At 47.4% G+C, this 15600-nt stretch overlaps 1 protein-coding gene across 1 annotated transcript in view; it reads right to left on the bottom strand.

Moving 5' to 3' along the window:
• LOC142432442 (cytochrome P450 4F2-like) overlaps positions 1-15600 on the bottom strand; it is a 30836-nt gene that overhangs the window by 8203 nt on the left and 7033 nt on the right. The window contains exons 4-9 of the mRNA XM_075537660.1: positions 14474-14527; positions 14254-14381; positions 2857-2978; positions 1084-1354; positions 728-794; positions 441-570 (exon numbers count right to left, since the gene is read on the bottom strand). Coding sequence (XP_075393775.1) covers positions 441-570; positions 728-794; positions 1084-1354; positions 2857-2978; positions 14254-14381; positions 14474-14527 — 772 coding nt within the window. The remainder of the gene's footprint in view (positions 1-440; positions 571-727; positions 795-1083; positions 1355-2856; positions 2979-14253; positions 14382-14473; positions 14528-15600) is intronic.

Genomic DNA, 15600 nt, shown 5'->3' with positions numbered 1-15600 from the left:
TTTAGAGCATCTCCCCCAGTTTGCCTCCAGGCACAGAGCGAGCTTCTAAAACCCAGGTCCGACCTGTACCTCCCCTCCTTCCCTAAAGATTCGGAGACCCTGTCCCACAGCCTGTGAGATCCTAGGCAACCGTTCCACTCCGTGTTACAAGGTCGCTATGAGTCAGAATCCCCATGAAGGCAATGTGCTTAGGTATTTGGGGTTTGTATAAGAAAAAAAGCATAATAGAGAAAGAGATTCATTTCATTCAAGTCATACAGCAAGTTAGGGCACAACAAATGTTGACAAGCAGACCTTTCTAACACTGCCATCTTCACAACTGAGCTCCTATTCCCTCCAGACAATCATGGAACATTGGCAGAGAGATCTTCCCACGTCTCCACCTGGGACAAAGCCAAGGCAAGGACTTAGGGAACACAGGTCATGAGAACTGCACTCACCACTCAATCTCCTCGGTCCCACGGTCCTTCAGGAGCTCTTGCACCTCCTTCCGGCAGCGCTCCTGGTATTCCGGGTGCTTGGCCAGGTTGTACAGGACCCAGGAGAGGCCGCTGGCTGTTGAGTCATGACCTGAGGGCCAGGTATTGGGGCTTAGGTCACTGGCTGCTTCAGCACCAGAAGGCAGGCAGGAGGTCTTCCAGAAAAAGAGGGATGGGGGGTCAGGATGGGGGGGTCCAGGAAGGGGTGAATTCTGCCCCCCGATACACTACCATGCGGAGACTCTCACCCTCAAACATGAAGGTGTCGGCTTCAGCTCGGATGTCCTTATCTGACAACTTATTCCCTTTTTCATCCTGGAGAGAAAGTAAGACCACCACCACCCCTGAGTCATCCTTGCCCAGGTGGCTCCAGAATCCACCCTGCCCACACCATCCCCAAAGGCTTTTTGCCACCTCAAACTTTGTCCCTCTTGTCTCTTTGTCTCTCCAGACAAAATTCCACTCCATTAATCCCGAATACACATCTCTGAACCATCTCTCCCTGCTCCCAAGCACCTTCTATAGCTCCCCAACAAACCTAAGAATCAGACCTAAGCTCTTCAACAGGGCAGGTGAAATCAGAGTTCTAACCAGACAAACCCACCTTGGCCAGCAGGAGCACATCAAGGAAGTCAAAACTTTTGGCATTGGCTTTGGCCTTGAGGAAGTTGTCAACACCCTGAGCAGTGAGCGCCTGGCGCCGCTCCTTGATCACGGTGTCTGTGAAGTCATGCACCAGCTTGCAGGCCCTGCGGAAGCGCCGTCCGTCAGACGTGAGGTAGTACAGGAAGTCCAGGTGCTGGGAGATACGAAGATGTCGTTTAACCACCAAAGTGCTGAGCTCCAAGATGGCAGCAATATATTCGCTGGAACGTCTAAGGGTGTCATTGGGACCAGGTAACAGGCATCAGAAGATTCATAACAAACAACAAACAAACAAAAATGCATTGATCAGAATAAGGGGGTTGGAGCAGAGACCCAAAGCCCATCTGTGGATGATGGAACATCCCCCCACAGAGGAGTCGCAGGGATGGAAAGAGTCCATCAGGGTGCAGTAGAGCACTGATGGATCATGCAATATACCTCTGATCCCTTGAGGCCTCTTCACCCCCCACTATCATGACCCCAGTGCTGCTTCCCACTCTGGACTGGATGGAGCATGTACATAGGTATAGGCAAGAGATAAAGCTCACGACACAGGGAACCCAGAAACAGGAATGGGAATAGCGATACCAAAAGGGTAGGGGGAAGGGAGGGGAGCGAGGTGGGGAGGAAGGGTGTACCAGTCGCAATGAATGGCACATCACCACCCACACCCATCCACGGGGAAGCACAACAGAAACCAGAGGGGACGGGAGACAGCGGTCAGTGTGAGACATGAAAACAATAACAATCTGTAATCTATCAAGGGGCCACGAGGGTGTGGGGGGAGGCGGGAGGGGGAGAAAAAGGAGAAGCTGATCCCAAGGGCTGAACAGAAAGTAAAAGTCTAGACAAGAACAATGGCAATATATGTACTAATATGTCAGATACAATGTACTAATATGTCAGATACTAATATGTATGGATTGTAACAAGAGTTGTAAGAGCCCCCAATAAAATGATCTTTTTTTAAAAAGCTTCCTGGAAAACTACATGGTGTGTGGAATATATACCAATAAAACTCTTTAAAGGAGGGGAGAAAAAAAAGGCCAAGCCAGAGACAGGCTGGATGTTCTTTAAAGCACATGAAACTCGGGGAGCACCTCCCACTCTATGCCCTATGAAGGAAAGGGTGCCCTTAAACTGGTATTCTGAACCTTGGGGACTGCCTTCAGGCACCAGGGAGCCAAACAAGGCTTGGACACCATGCTCTCTCCTCCTACCCAGCATTTGGTTCTACGCATTCCTCCTTATCGTTGGGTTTCAGCCCTCCACTATGTTCCACCGTGTAGATTCTACACCAAGTTCAGATCTCCTGCATCCACCATCACCATAAAAGTCAGCCCTCCGCAAAGTCAGGATCTAAAGCTCAGCGCCGGCCACCCCCTTCATCCGCTCAGACACCTTCCACAGCTCCCTGGAAACCTCAGAATAAGGGTCCCATACCCCTTAGCCTGGGTTTTGAAGCCCCTTAAGATCTAGCTACTGCTTAACTCATCAACTTCAGAGTCAAGGTGCCCCTCACTGTCGGTTGCACGTGCTCTGTTCTTGTTTGTACCCAAACATCCCACCGACCTGGAAGCACTTCTTATCTTTCTCCTGCTCTTTCCTGTAACGCCCAACTCAGGCCCACCTTCTCCAACTTAACGCCTCGGGTTTCCCTCATTAGTCCCTCGTCCCCACATGACCCCAGGAGTCAAGAGTTCATGTTTCTAGATCTGGGCTTTGGACTTACTCCTGACAGTGGCTGTCCATGCTGAAGATGCATTTCTGCAGAATGTCCAGGGTCAGGAGACTGAGGTGCTCAAACATGTCCAGACGAGTACTGCCCTGTGAAGCCAGGCGTCGCCACTTGGCCTGACAAGGACAAAATAAAGAGATGGGCTTGGGATCTTTCTCCTCTGATGACTTCCCCAGACCCAACCACCAGGATGGATTTAACCCAGAACCCACCCTTCTGGTCTTCCGCCTGAGAACCCCATCCCAGGATATAGATCAGGCTTGGGTGGAGGTGGAAGATAGGAAAACAACGCATTGTACAACAGGACACCTGGATTCAAGTCCCAGATCTGTTCCTTATGTCCTGTGTGTCCTTGATCAATTCAGTGTCCTCACCTGGGTCCCAATGGCTAAATGTCACTAAGAGTTTAAATGACCTGCTTTGGGATAAAACGTGTCAGATCCACCTTATGAGCTCAATTGCTAACTGGGTCACACTGGGCACGATGTGAAATGTCTCTGAGTCTATTTTGTCATCTGTAATGTAGCAATTCACAATTATCTCCCCCTCATGAAGCTGTGAAGCTTAACGTACACAATATATGTCACGGAATGAGCACATAGCTTCTGGCACATAATGGATGCTCAGTAAATTTTAACTATCATCTTCATCATCATTATCTTAGTAGTAGAGAGTTTAAACAGTGTCCTCAGGAGAGGGGGCGAAAATGGCGACCAGATAGGACTCATCCCTCCGGAGCTCCTGCTTCCAGACCAGAAAATTGGGAGGTAAGGCAAAGGAAACAGGGAGTTGGAGTCCTGAAATTAGAACTAGGGAACCAGGGTTTCTCCCGAACCTGTTTCTGTGTGGGATTTCCACTCACAAAGCAAACCAAGAACGCTTTAAAGCGCTTTAGTTTTGACAAGTCTGCAGGCACCGGCTGTGCCCTTGCTGGGAGCAGCGATCTCTGCAGGCAGCCGCCCAAGAGGGTACAGAATCCAAGACATGAGGGGAACCTCACTCAGGAGCTCTCCGCCTGGTTGGCTGCCTTGAGCCCACGGTCAGGGGAATGATGGCGGGTAGCCATAATTTAGAGTAAAAGAAAAAATATAGTATTACCTTAGGAAGATCACGGTGTGGGAGAAAATAAGCGGAAAGTTGGGAGTCCAGGGAACAAATTTAGTTGCAATTGGCCGAGAAGGAAGCAACCCCCCTAATAAGCTGGATCTCCCCCTCTGGGGGCCAGCATGACAGTCACCAAATCAGAGCACATCACAAGCAAAAACGAGGGGTGAAATATATATTATTGGTTTAAAACTCAAACCCAAGTCTGGTTGCTCAGCTCCAAGGAGCACATAAGCGGAGACCCTTAACATAAATCAGCATAAGAAGCAACCTAGCTAAGGAATGCCAGAACTCAGCTACAGGGCCTGGCGGCTTTTAGCATAACAAAGACACACTGTAGCAAGAGTCAGCTTTAAACAGCAAGGAGCTGCAGCCCAGTGACTGAGAGACAATTACATTTGAGTATAATCTAGCTGGCCAGGGAGATTAAAAAAATAAAATCCTCAGGTTCATCAGGCTTGCTTTTTAACTTTTTGGTCTCCTCTTTGCCTCTATCTTGGTCTCTCCCATTCTACTGCTAACCTCCAGACCACTCCCAAGGGCATTTACACCTGTGCCACACCCAGCAAGGTGACCTCGACCCTGTGCAGATAACTAGGCTGGGAAAAGCCCTGCTGACTCCCACCAGGGGATAATCTGCTCAATTTCTTACTGGGCAATTCCTGCCTGTGTGCCTGGGGGCATAAGGCAGCTCCGCCAACACTCCTCAACACTCCAAGCTACTGCAGGAACCTTTGCCCAACCTCCACAACACCAAAGCAGGTAACCCTTCTGGGTCACTTGCCTGAAAGGGAAGCCACAGGAGGATAAAGTGGTAGGTTAATTCCATAGTGAAATAAGCTATAGGCAGTTCGAAGAAGTACTCCTACAAGTCTCCAGAGAGAGCCAATACTCTTCAACTCCTAGGAAAATGACACCTGGCTCCTCTAAAACAACGCAACACAAACAACCATCAGCCCCAACAACCTCAACGAAAAAACAGGAAAAACAAAAGGCAATGCTAGAAGATGTCCTGAACATAATGACATGCATAGAGGAAGTAGACACTGAGCTGCCACAGAAAGAAATTTTCAGAATGCTACTTGGAGTCATAGAGGATATGAGGGGAACAATACAGGAAAAGGATGAAATGATAGAAGAGGTAAAAGCCATAAATCAAAGAGAAATACAGGAGCTTAGGGAGGAGATAACAAAAACCAGTAGCACACTCACGGACCTCGAGAAGTGACTGGAGGAATCAGAGAACTGCATCAGTGACTTGGAGGACAGCCAAGCAGACTTAAACAAATGCGAACAAAAATCTAATAAGATCATCAGAGAAACTGAAGAAAACTTAAGAGCTATGTCTGATGCTATGAAGTGGAACAATATTAGAATTATTGGCTTACCGGAGGAAGACACAACAAAGATGTCATTTGCAACAATAGTGAGAATTTTTGGAGGAAAGCTTCCCCAGCTTAGTGAATGAAAACCAGGCAACCATTCAGGAGGCTGAAAGAACACCAGCTTGACTGAATCCCAAGAAGAAGTCACCAAGGCACCCAATAGTTAAATCATCCAACTTGGAGGAAAAGGAGAAAATCATGAGAGCAGCTAGGGAAAAACAAGCAATCACATATAAAGGTTCCCAAATAAGAATATGCTCAGACCTATCAGCAGAAACTATGAAGAAAAATAGAGAGTGGAGTAACATATTCAAAAAAAGAAAACAATGCAAACCCAAGAATACTCTACCCAGCCAAATTATCGATCAAGGTAGATGGAGAAGTAAGAGTCTTCCCAGACAAGGAAAAACTCAAAGACTACGTTAGAAGAAACCCAGCCCTACAAAAGATCCTTCCCGACCCAGTATGGGCAGAAGAACAACATTCATCAATCATAAATAAGAGACCACCACATAGAACAACCTCACCCAGAGGGCAAAAAAGAGAAAACAGACCCCAAGATAGTATTGACTTAAAAATAGAAAGACTTGAAAGGCTGCTGAGGTAAGTTTTTTTTTTTTTTTTTTTTAAGGCAAATGGGACATAGGGAAAAGCTACGGTATACAAACATTCCTGGGGTGAGGACCAGGTAATATGGCAGGGACCAGACCAAATACAGGGATACACATGGTAGACAACTAAAACAGAGGTGGGGAAAGGGGAAAAAATAATTTAAAAAAAGAAAAGGGTAGCGGGGACACAGGGCACTAACCCACCCAAGGGGAGGGTATTGTTTGTGTCTCCACAGGGAAAGAGGGACCAGACTTCAACCCGATGCTCCAAGATGTGAATGCACCATGCCGGCGTGGAGTAGGGAACCAGTGGAGAGGTCTAGGGGGCCAGCCCTAACCCCAACTACTAAGGGGACATCTGCCCCTCCCCTCAGAAGAATTTATATCAAAGGATGGCACTGAATCTACAGCTCCAGGAGAGGGACATATCTGATTGGAGCACACGGGAGCAGATGAAGTGGGAGGAGGAGAGAGTGGAGCACATCCTGGCCAACCAGGCTGTGAGGACAATGATCCCAATTAGAGCAGCCAGTCCACAGAGAGGACCATATGGCCAGCCCCTCTATGAGACACGACGTCCCTCATTGACCCATAGCCCTACAGGCAACAACACCGAAGACACAGTGAGGGAATTGCACCCAATCCAATCCACCACACCGATGCAAAACACTAAGGGGATGCAACAGAACAGCAAGGGAATGGGGCGGCGAGGTCTCCAGGGAAAGCTGAAGGTGGACTTTGGGACCAGGGCATGGTGTCCCAACAGACTGGACTGGAAAACACTCCTAAAGGCCAACAAATAATCCTTGAACTAACTACAAGCTTTTCTATCTTGTGTTTTGTTTTGTTTTGTTTTTATCATTGGCTTGTTGCTATTTTGTTGTATATTGTTGCTTGGTTGTGCTCTGTCTTGTTTCTGTGCATGTTACTATCTCCGCAGGTCTGTCTAAATAAGATAGGCTAGATGAACAATTGGAGGAGAAAACAACGGGACCAATAGTTCCATGGGGACATGGGAGACGGGGAGGTGGGGAGAAAGGTAGTGGTATTAATAAACCCAGGGACAAGGGAACCACAAGTGATCCAAATCTGTGGTGAGAAGGGTGTGGGAGGCCTAGTTGGGCATGATCAAAGGTAATGTAACTAAGAGGAATTGCTGAAACCCTAGTGGGGACTGAGCATGAGAGTGGGACAGGAGGGAAGTCAAAGGAAATAGAGGAAAGAGATGGGAGGCAGAGGGCATTTATAGAGGTCTAGATAAAGACATGTACATGTACAAATATATTTATATGTGATGATGGGGAAATAGATCTATGTGCATATATTTATAAGATTAGTATTGGCTTTGCAGATGCCACCGCCTGAATCTGTAGTCTTGTCTGGTCCTGCTGTGCCCAGCCATGGTGAACCCTACTGTGTTTTTCGACATAGCCGTCGATGGCAAGCCCCTCAGTCGCATCTCTTTCAAGCTGTTTGCAGACAAAGTTCCAAAGACAGCAGAAAACTTCCGCGTTCGGAGCACTAGGGAGAAAGGTTTTGGTTACAAAGGTTCCTGCTTCCACAGAATCATTCCAGGGTTTATGTGCCAGGGTGGTGACTTCACACGCCATAATGGCACCAGTGGAAAGGTATCTATGGAGAGAAATGTGAAGATGAGGACTTCATCCTGAAGCACACAGGCCCTGGCATCCTGTCTATGGCAAATGCTGCACCCAATATGAACGGTTCCCAGTTTTTTATCTGCACCACTAAGACTGAATGGTTGGATGGCAAGCACGTGGTCTTCGGTCAGGTGAAAGAAGGCATGAACATTGTGGAAGCCGTGGAGCTTTGTGGTTCCAAGAATGGCAAGACCAGCAAGAAGATCACCATTGCGGACTGTGGACAACTTTAATTAAATGTGATCAGAATTTTCTGTTTTATCTTAAGCACCAGACCCTTCCTTGTGTAGCTTGGGAAACCACCCTTCTATTCCCAATGTGCTTGCTGTATCGTTTCATCTTGTGCTCTCCCTCCAGTTCTTTGGGTTTCCTACTTTCCTTATCCCCCTGAGTCCAGCTGGAAAGCAGAGTTAAGTTTATGATTATGAAATAAATGATAAACAATTAAAATATTAGTATTAAGGTAGCAGAGGGACATTGTACCTCCACTCAAGTGCTCCCTCAATGCAAGAATACTTTCTTCTATTAAACTGGAATTCTATGATGCTCACCTTCCCAACACAACCGCTAAAAACAAAGTGGGTGAACAACTAAATGTGGTGAAGAAAGCTGATGGTGCCCGGCTATCAAAAGAGATAGCGTCTGGGGTCTTAAAGGCTTGAAGGCAAACAAGTGGCCATCTAGCTGAGAAGCAACAGAGCCCAGATGGAAGAAGCACACCAGCCTGTGTGATCACAAGTTGTCAAGGGATCAGGTATCAGGCATTATCAGAACAAAAATCTTACCATAGTGAATGAGTGTGGAAGTGCAGAGTGGAGACCCAAAGCCCATTTGTAGGCCTCTGGACATCCCCTTACAGAAGGGTCTTGGGGAGGAGATGAGACATTCAGCGTGTGACGCAGCAACGATCAAAAATACAACTTTCCTCTAGTTCCTAAATGCTTCCTCCCCCAGCCCCCTCCTACTGTCATGATCCGAATCCTACTTTGCAAGTCGGACTAGACCAGAGGATGTACACTGGTGCAGATGGGAACTGGAAACACAGGGAAGCCAGGGCGGATGATCCCCTCAGGACCAGTGGTGTGAGTGGCGATACTGGGAGGGTAGAGAGAGGGTAGGTTGGAAAGGGGGAACCTATTTCAGGGGTCTGCATGTGACCTCCTCCCTGGGGGACATACAACAGAAAAGTGGGGGAAGGGAAACATGGGACAGAGCAAGACATGACAAAATAATAATTTATAAATTATCAGGGGTTCATGCAGGAGGGGCAAGGGGGGAGGAAGGGTAAAAAATGAGGACCTGATGCCAGGGGCTTGGGTGGAGAGCAAATGTTTTGAGAATGATGAGGGCAACGAATGTGCAAACATGCTTTACACAATTGATGTATGTATGGATTGTGATGGGCAGTGTATGAGTTCCTAATAAAATGATTTTTTTTAAAAACAGTGCCCCAACTACTCACCCTTCCCTATGTCCTCATCCTTTGTAATAAGAACTTGCAGTTTCTTCTGTTAAGAAGTGGAGGTTACTCCTTACCCCCACCTCCTGAATTTGAACCATCCTTGAGACTTGCTTTGGCCAGTGAGCTCATTTCAACTCACGGAGACCTCATATCTAACAGCAGGAAGCGTTCCTCCGCACCAGCCACACAACTGTTCGCACACGCATGTTCAAATCCTTCAGTGTGGAGACTCTGCCCACCCATCTCACTGAGGGCCTCGTGTGCTTCGCTGGCCTCTGCTTCACCCAGCATGATATGCTCCTCCAGAAAATGGTCCTTCCTCAAGTGTCCTGAACAGTCATGTGTTGTCGTCCGCATGGTTTTCATGGGCCAATTTTCAGAAGCAGCTCACCTCATTCTTCTCTGCCTGTCTCTCTCTGGTAGCTCCATTGAAACCTGTCCACCCTGGGTGACCCTGCTGCTATTTAAAATGCCATCGGCAAGGCTCCCAATGGAATATCATCGCAACATAAAAGGCAACACAGAATGACAAACCAGCAGATGGGGAACCTCGATGAATAGAAATGTGGTCAGAATGATGGTGTGCTCGTTCTGAACCTAGGAATCAAAAGCTACTGCATGCCCCTGTTTCCTGCCATGGAACACAAGCCCGGGCCAGTCTACGAGAGGACTGAGGAATAGATGAAGTAGACCAGCGGTGCTAGCTGAGGCTATCCTGAATCAGCCTGAAGCCAGCCAAACGCAAACACGTAAAAGAACTGCCTACTTGATCAACATATGACCACAGATGTGTGAATGAGCCAGTTCAAAGTTATAAAAATGATCCATTGACCAGTAAACCCATGTGCAATTGAAAATGTTCATGTTTCCCAGCCACTGAGGCTTGACAGGATGTGTTAGGCACAGATAGTTGCTATGCTGACTGCTGTCTTCATCTTTAGCATCAACTTTGTCCGGGTCTTAGAGTCCCTGGGTGGTACAGATAGCTAATTACACTCAACGCCCAACTGGAAGGTTGGAGGTTCAAGTTCACCCAGGGCAACTTGGAAGAAAGGCCTGGTGATTTTTTTTTGGGGGGGGGGGTGGAATCAGCCACTAGAAACTCTTTGGAGCACAGTGCTACTCTGACATATGTGCCACAGGAGAGTCAGGGTGGACTTGGCGAGGGCAGCTAGTGATCTGCAGCGTGCAGGACTTCTATAAGGAAGACTGGAAATGAATGTGCGCGGAGCACCTTCTACTACTACTTGTCTGTCTGTTTGTCATACCGTGGTGGCTTCTGCATTGATATGGATGCTGGAAACTGAATATATCTGACACATGGGTCCCTAGCGACGGAAGACCAAATGAGTGGTGAGATGACATCAAGGTCATCACATATAAAGAAAGCAAAGGGGCATTAAAAAGACAGGAACGGGAGATAAGACCAAACTGGACATCAGAAGAGACCCAGAAACGTGCTCTTCAATGTAGAATCGCTGAAGCAAATGGAAGACATGAGGAAAGCGAGCAAGCTGAACAGAAGGTGGCAAAGGGCAGCTTGGGAATACGAAGTATTATGAGGAGATGAGGCGTTAGAAGACCAAAGAGGAAAAATATGCTCATCACTTCTCAAGATCAAGGAAAAGTCAGGCCTGGAGTTAAATTATTGAAGGAGTCAATGGACAAAATAGTGAATGGTGTAGGAAACATCAAATGAGGAGGGGGGAGGGGTGCACAGTCTCTGGACCAGAAAGAATTGATTGAAATTCAAACATTTCAAGAGGTAGCATAGAACCAATGGGCCTGAAGGCAAAGCTGCATTGGAGACACTGTTGGGGGGTTCGGGGGAAGGAAGGCTGCAGGAATTGATCAACTCCCAACTGAAATTTTTCAACAAACAATTGCAACACTAGAAATGCTCATTTACCTATGCCAAAAATAGTTGGAAGACAACTACCTGGCCAACTGACTGGAAGAGATTCCTATCTGTGCCCATTCCAGAGAAAAGTCACTCAACAGGATGTGGAAGTTATGTAACAATAGCATTCGCAACACAGGCAGGTACATTTTTGGCTGAAGATGATGCAAGAACGATTGCAGCAATGCAGCAACAGGGTACTGCCAGAAAGTCAACCTGGATTCAGAGGAGGATGTTGAGTGAACAAAACCCTCCTGACGCCAGATGGATGTTAGCCGAAAGGCGAGAAGACCTGAAAGATATTGACCTAAAGACAATCAACTGTGTGGATCATAACAAACTATGGATAACATTGAGAAGAATGGGAATCCAAGAGCACTTCATTGTGCTCACCTTGAATCTGTGCGCAGACTAAGAGGCGGTCATTCAAATGACCAAGGGGCAACTCTAGTACTTGGCGTTCCATCAACAAAAGCGAGTGTCAGGTTCGTACGGTTTCATCATACCTAGTCAATCAGTACACTGAATAAAGAAGCAGAGAAGATGGACTACTTCAAAGCTTCTGAAACTGAATGTGGTGGAGTCACAAAACATTGGCCACAGCAAAAGTTCTCAGAACCCACCACAACCAAAATGCAATTTCAAATCCATGTGTCATGAATCTGAGGTGTTGCTGGTGTTGCACGCTTCTCAGGCACAAAGAGGTTTCAGAGCAGAAAAGGGTTAGGAAGCCCTGGATCTGAGGAAGACTCATGCACAGCCCCAGAGACGCAAAGGAAGGACACCATTTTGCTTGCTGAAAGTGAAGAGAACAATTTTCCACCGTGAGTGTGATTGGAGTGAAAGTTGACGGAGCAAACTGGTTTTCCAGTCAACAGTTTGCATACATTGTGTTCTGTGGCATTAATTGCAGTCCCACCGCGAACTGGGTTGACACGTTCTTCATAGGCTCCCTGTGTTTACCATGTACCTTTCCTGTCCCCAAAGGCTGCCCTTTGGTTCTCATATGGTTGACTGTTCTATGGAATAGGGACCGCCTGGGGTTATTTATTGTTTACCAGTCAACCTTGCCTATTGTTTACCTGGAAACTCACCCGTGAGGGTGGGTTCCGTTCCAGGCTTGAAGGGTCATAGTCTCTGAAGTTCCACCAGTGTCTATCAAACCAGCAAGACTGATCTTTTTTATAATTATTTTGAGCTGTGTTCCACGTGTTCCCCCATTCTATCTAGGATTGTCCATGGTGGTCTGTTTCACAGTGGTCAGCAGCGGTAGCTGGGTACCATCTAGCTCTTCTGGTCTCATGGCCCTGGGGGTTAAAGATGACATGCTTGATTCGTATTTTGGACGAATTATTTCCATACATCTTTGATCTCCTTCACTCTCCTCTACTCCTACAGGGAAGTCAACTAAGACGGTGCCTTCAAAAGCTTTTAATTCTCCCAGATACTGCTTCACCCAACAGGAAGTCAAACGTTGCCTTTCTGGAACATATTAGGTCTCCCATGACTATTGCCCTGAACTCCCAGAGCCAGTTGTTCATTCCCTTGAGATGATTGGCTATGGTTATGGTTCATAACTTTGTCCCTCTCTGCTCCACCACAGTCCTGGGTATATTTGTGTTACAGATAAATACACATAGAAACAATTGTCGGCCAAGATTATAAATGAATGTCCGTGTGTATCGTTCCTTTTACCCACACATAGCTGTTCATCTTGCCTGTGTATCTACCTATCAACTCACAGATTAATGTTTATTACTGATAGGGCAGGATTGCTTATTTGTGCAATTGTTGTTGCCTTTGCTGTCTATCACTCATGTACCTCTCCGTGTTGCTGTTGTTTTCCCTTGGGGATGTCTGCTGATCAGCTCCTTCATGCATATTGCCTTTCCTTTGAAGATGAGAAGACTTAAAGCCGGTGCTGACTGAGATCAAAGACCACACCCTTCTTTATGGATCACACCTTTACAGCAGCCTGGCAACTAGCCGAGGAGGCACATCAGGATAAACAACGGCGGGAGTGAGGTTGTCAAGGGTTTCATTTTACTCGGATCCATAATGAATACCCATGGAAGCAGTAGTGAAGAAATCAACTAACAGATTGCACTGGGCAAATGTGCTGCAAATATCCTCTTTCAAGTATTAAACAGCCAAGTTGTCACTTTGAGCACTACAGTGTGCCTGACCCAAGCCATATATCTTCCATTGCCTTATACGCGTGCGGAAGCTGGGCCATGAATACGAACCAGAGAATTCATGCCCCGGATTATGGTGTTGGCAAAGAGGACTGAAAGCACCATGAACTGGGAAAAGAGATAAATCTATCTTGGAAGAAAAATGGGGGAACCTCCTTAGAAGGGAGAAAAGTGAGACTTTGTCGCCCTTACTTGGGGCATGTTATCAGAAGAGACCCGTCTTTGGATAAGGACATGCTTGCTAAAGTAAAGGATCAGTAAAAAGAGAGAGAGAGAGAAAGAACAAAGTACCTCTTTGAGGCTCAACCATTGCAACAGTTGTGAGAATGGTGTGGAAGCAGACAATGTTTCACTCTGCTGTACAGAATGCCCCCAGGAATCAGAAACAACTCAATGTCACCTGCCAGTAACAAGGAGCCTCCACTTGGTCCATGAGCAGTACAGACAGTTTGCTCTTGACTACTAACCCAAAAGTAGGTGATTCAAGTCCAGCTCAAACCGAAATTCAAACTCACTGCCATTGAGTGCATGTCAACTCATAACCACACAATAGGACAGAGCAGAACTGCCCCTGTGAGTGTCCAAGACTGTAACTATTTATGGGAGGAGAAAGCCCATCTTTCTACCATGGAGTAGCTAGTGGGTTTTGAACTACAGACCCTGTGGATTACAGCCCAATACATAGCCACTGCACCACCAGGGCTCCTCTGAACCCACCTAACAGCACCAAAGGAAAAAAAAATTAAGTGTGGGGCGGAGTGACAGCTTGCCGCCTGCTTCTGTAAGGGTATAGCCATTGAAATCCCAACGGGTGTCCAAGAGTTAGAATCAACTCGACAGCAGCTAACTTGTTTTTGGTTTGTAGCACCCACCATGTGCCAAGGACATGCATGATTCCACTATGCCATCTTGAACACCCTTCAAAATGGGGATCTTTCTGTAGCCCCACGTAATAGCTTAATAAAAATTAAACACACACACACATCCCCCAAACCTGCTCAGCAGAACCAGCACTCCAGACCAGGTCTGTCTGTAGCCCCTCCCCACAAAGACTCTGGGTTCACATGACTCACGTGCATGATCTGTGCGCTCTTGTTGAAGATCTTCATATAGGGCTTCAGAATGTCAAAGTGGAAGGCGGGTGTCAGCAAGCGGCGGTGGCGGCTCCACTTGTCACCACCACTCAGCAGGAGTCCATCCCCTAGGAGGGGCAGCCGTGGTCAGTAGGCAAGGAAATGACCTTCCCCGGGACCCCAAGGTTGTCCCCAAGCCCCTTTGACCATAGTTACTCACCGAGCCAGGGCTTCAGGAAGCCATAGAAAAACATGTCCTTGGGCACAACGCTGGCTAATGTGAGAAACAGACCATGAGGAGCCATGGAGCGGAGACAGGGAAGGGCTTGGGGGCCAGGGTGTGGGCTCCCAGCCGGGGGTTGTGCTCTTCCTCCAACCAAGCCCAGGATAGCAGGAAGGGGGACAAGGGCAGGGAAGCAAGGAGGAGGGGGGAGGCATGGGACACCAGACCAGGCTGCAGCAGCAGGAGTAGAGCAAAATCAAATAGGCTAGGCACACCCTGTTTACGGATTAAATTATAGCACCCCCAAAAATACGTGTTGAACATCCTAACTTCTATGCTTGTGGTTATAATCCCACTTGTCTTTGTTAATGAGTCAGGACAGTATAGCCTGTACCTTGAATGGATCTCGTTTGAGATAGAGATTAAATTTAAGACAGAAGCAGAGATGGAGGAAGAGAGAGACCAAGCCACACCAAGATGGTCCAAGAGGAGATGCTCAGAAGAGACAAGGACCTTCCTCCAGACCCCACGGACAGCAAGCCTTCCCCTAGAGCTGGTGCTCTGAACTCGGACTTCCAGCCTCCTAACCATGAGAAAATAAGTTTCCCTATGCGAAAGGTACGTCCCTATGGCCTTTCTTTTCCAGCGCCACAACATGGGATCCTAGGAGGCTCCTCTGTGTCCAATGTTGCTAGAACATCAAACACAGCCCAACACCCTACACAGCACCTTTCATGGACCCAGGGTACTTTAGCATGATCCAACCTCCTCTAGCATCTTTGGACATGGACCTGAGAGAGCCGACATGAAGCCATCATGTGGTAACATGCCCTGACATGTCCTTATATACATGACATGCCAGAACATCCCCATTACATGCTGTGACATGAACCAGAGATGTCTGGTGGGACCTCAAGGAGCCCTACTCATGAGCCTGAACCAAGAGTTCAATGTGTTCCCATTAATGCACCGGAGATGAGCGAGTCTCTGGGTGGTATCAATGGTTAAGCACCCAACTGCTAACCTAGAAGTTGGCAGTCTGAACTCACCCAGAGGTGCCTAGGAAGAAAGGTCTGGCTATTAGGTTCTGAAAGGCCACAACTCTGAACACCCAATGGAGCAGT

This window comes from Tenrec ecaudatus, chromosome 1 (genome assembly GCF_050624435.1).
Source record: "Tenrec ecaudatus isolate mTenEca1 chromosome 1, mTenEca1.hap1, whole genome shotgun sequence".
Classification (NCBI taxonomy): domain Eukaryota; kingdom Metazoa; phylum Chordata; class Mammalia; order Afrosoricida; family Tenrecidae; genus Tenrec; species Tenrec ecaudatus.
This window is presented reverse-complemented; position numbering and strand designations above follow the sequence as displayed.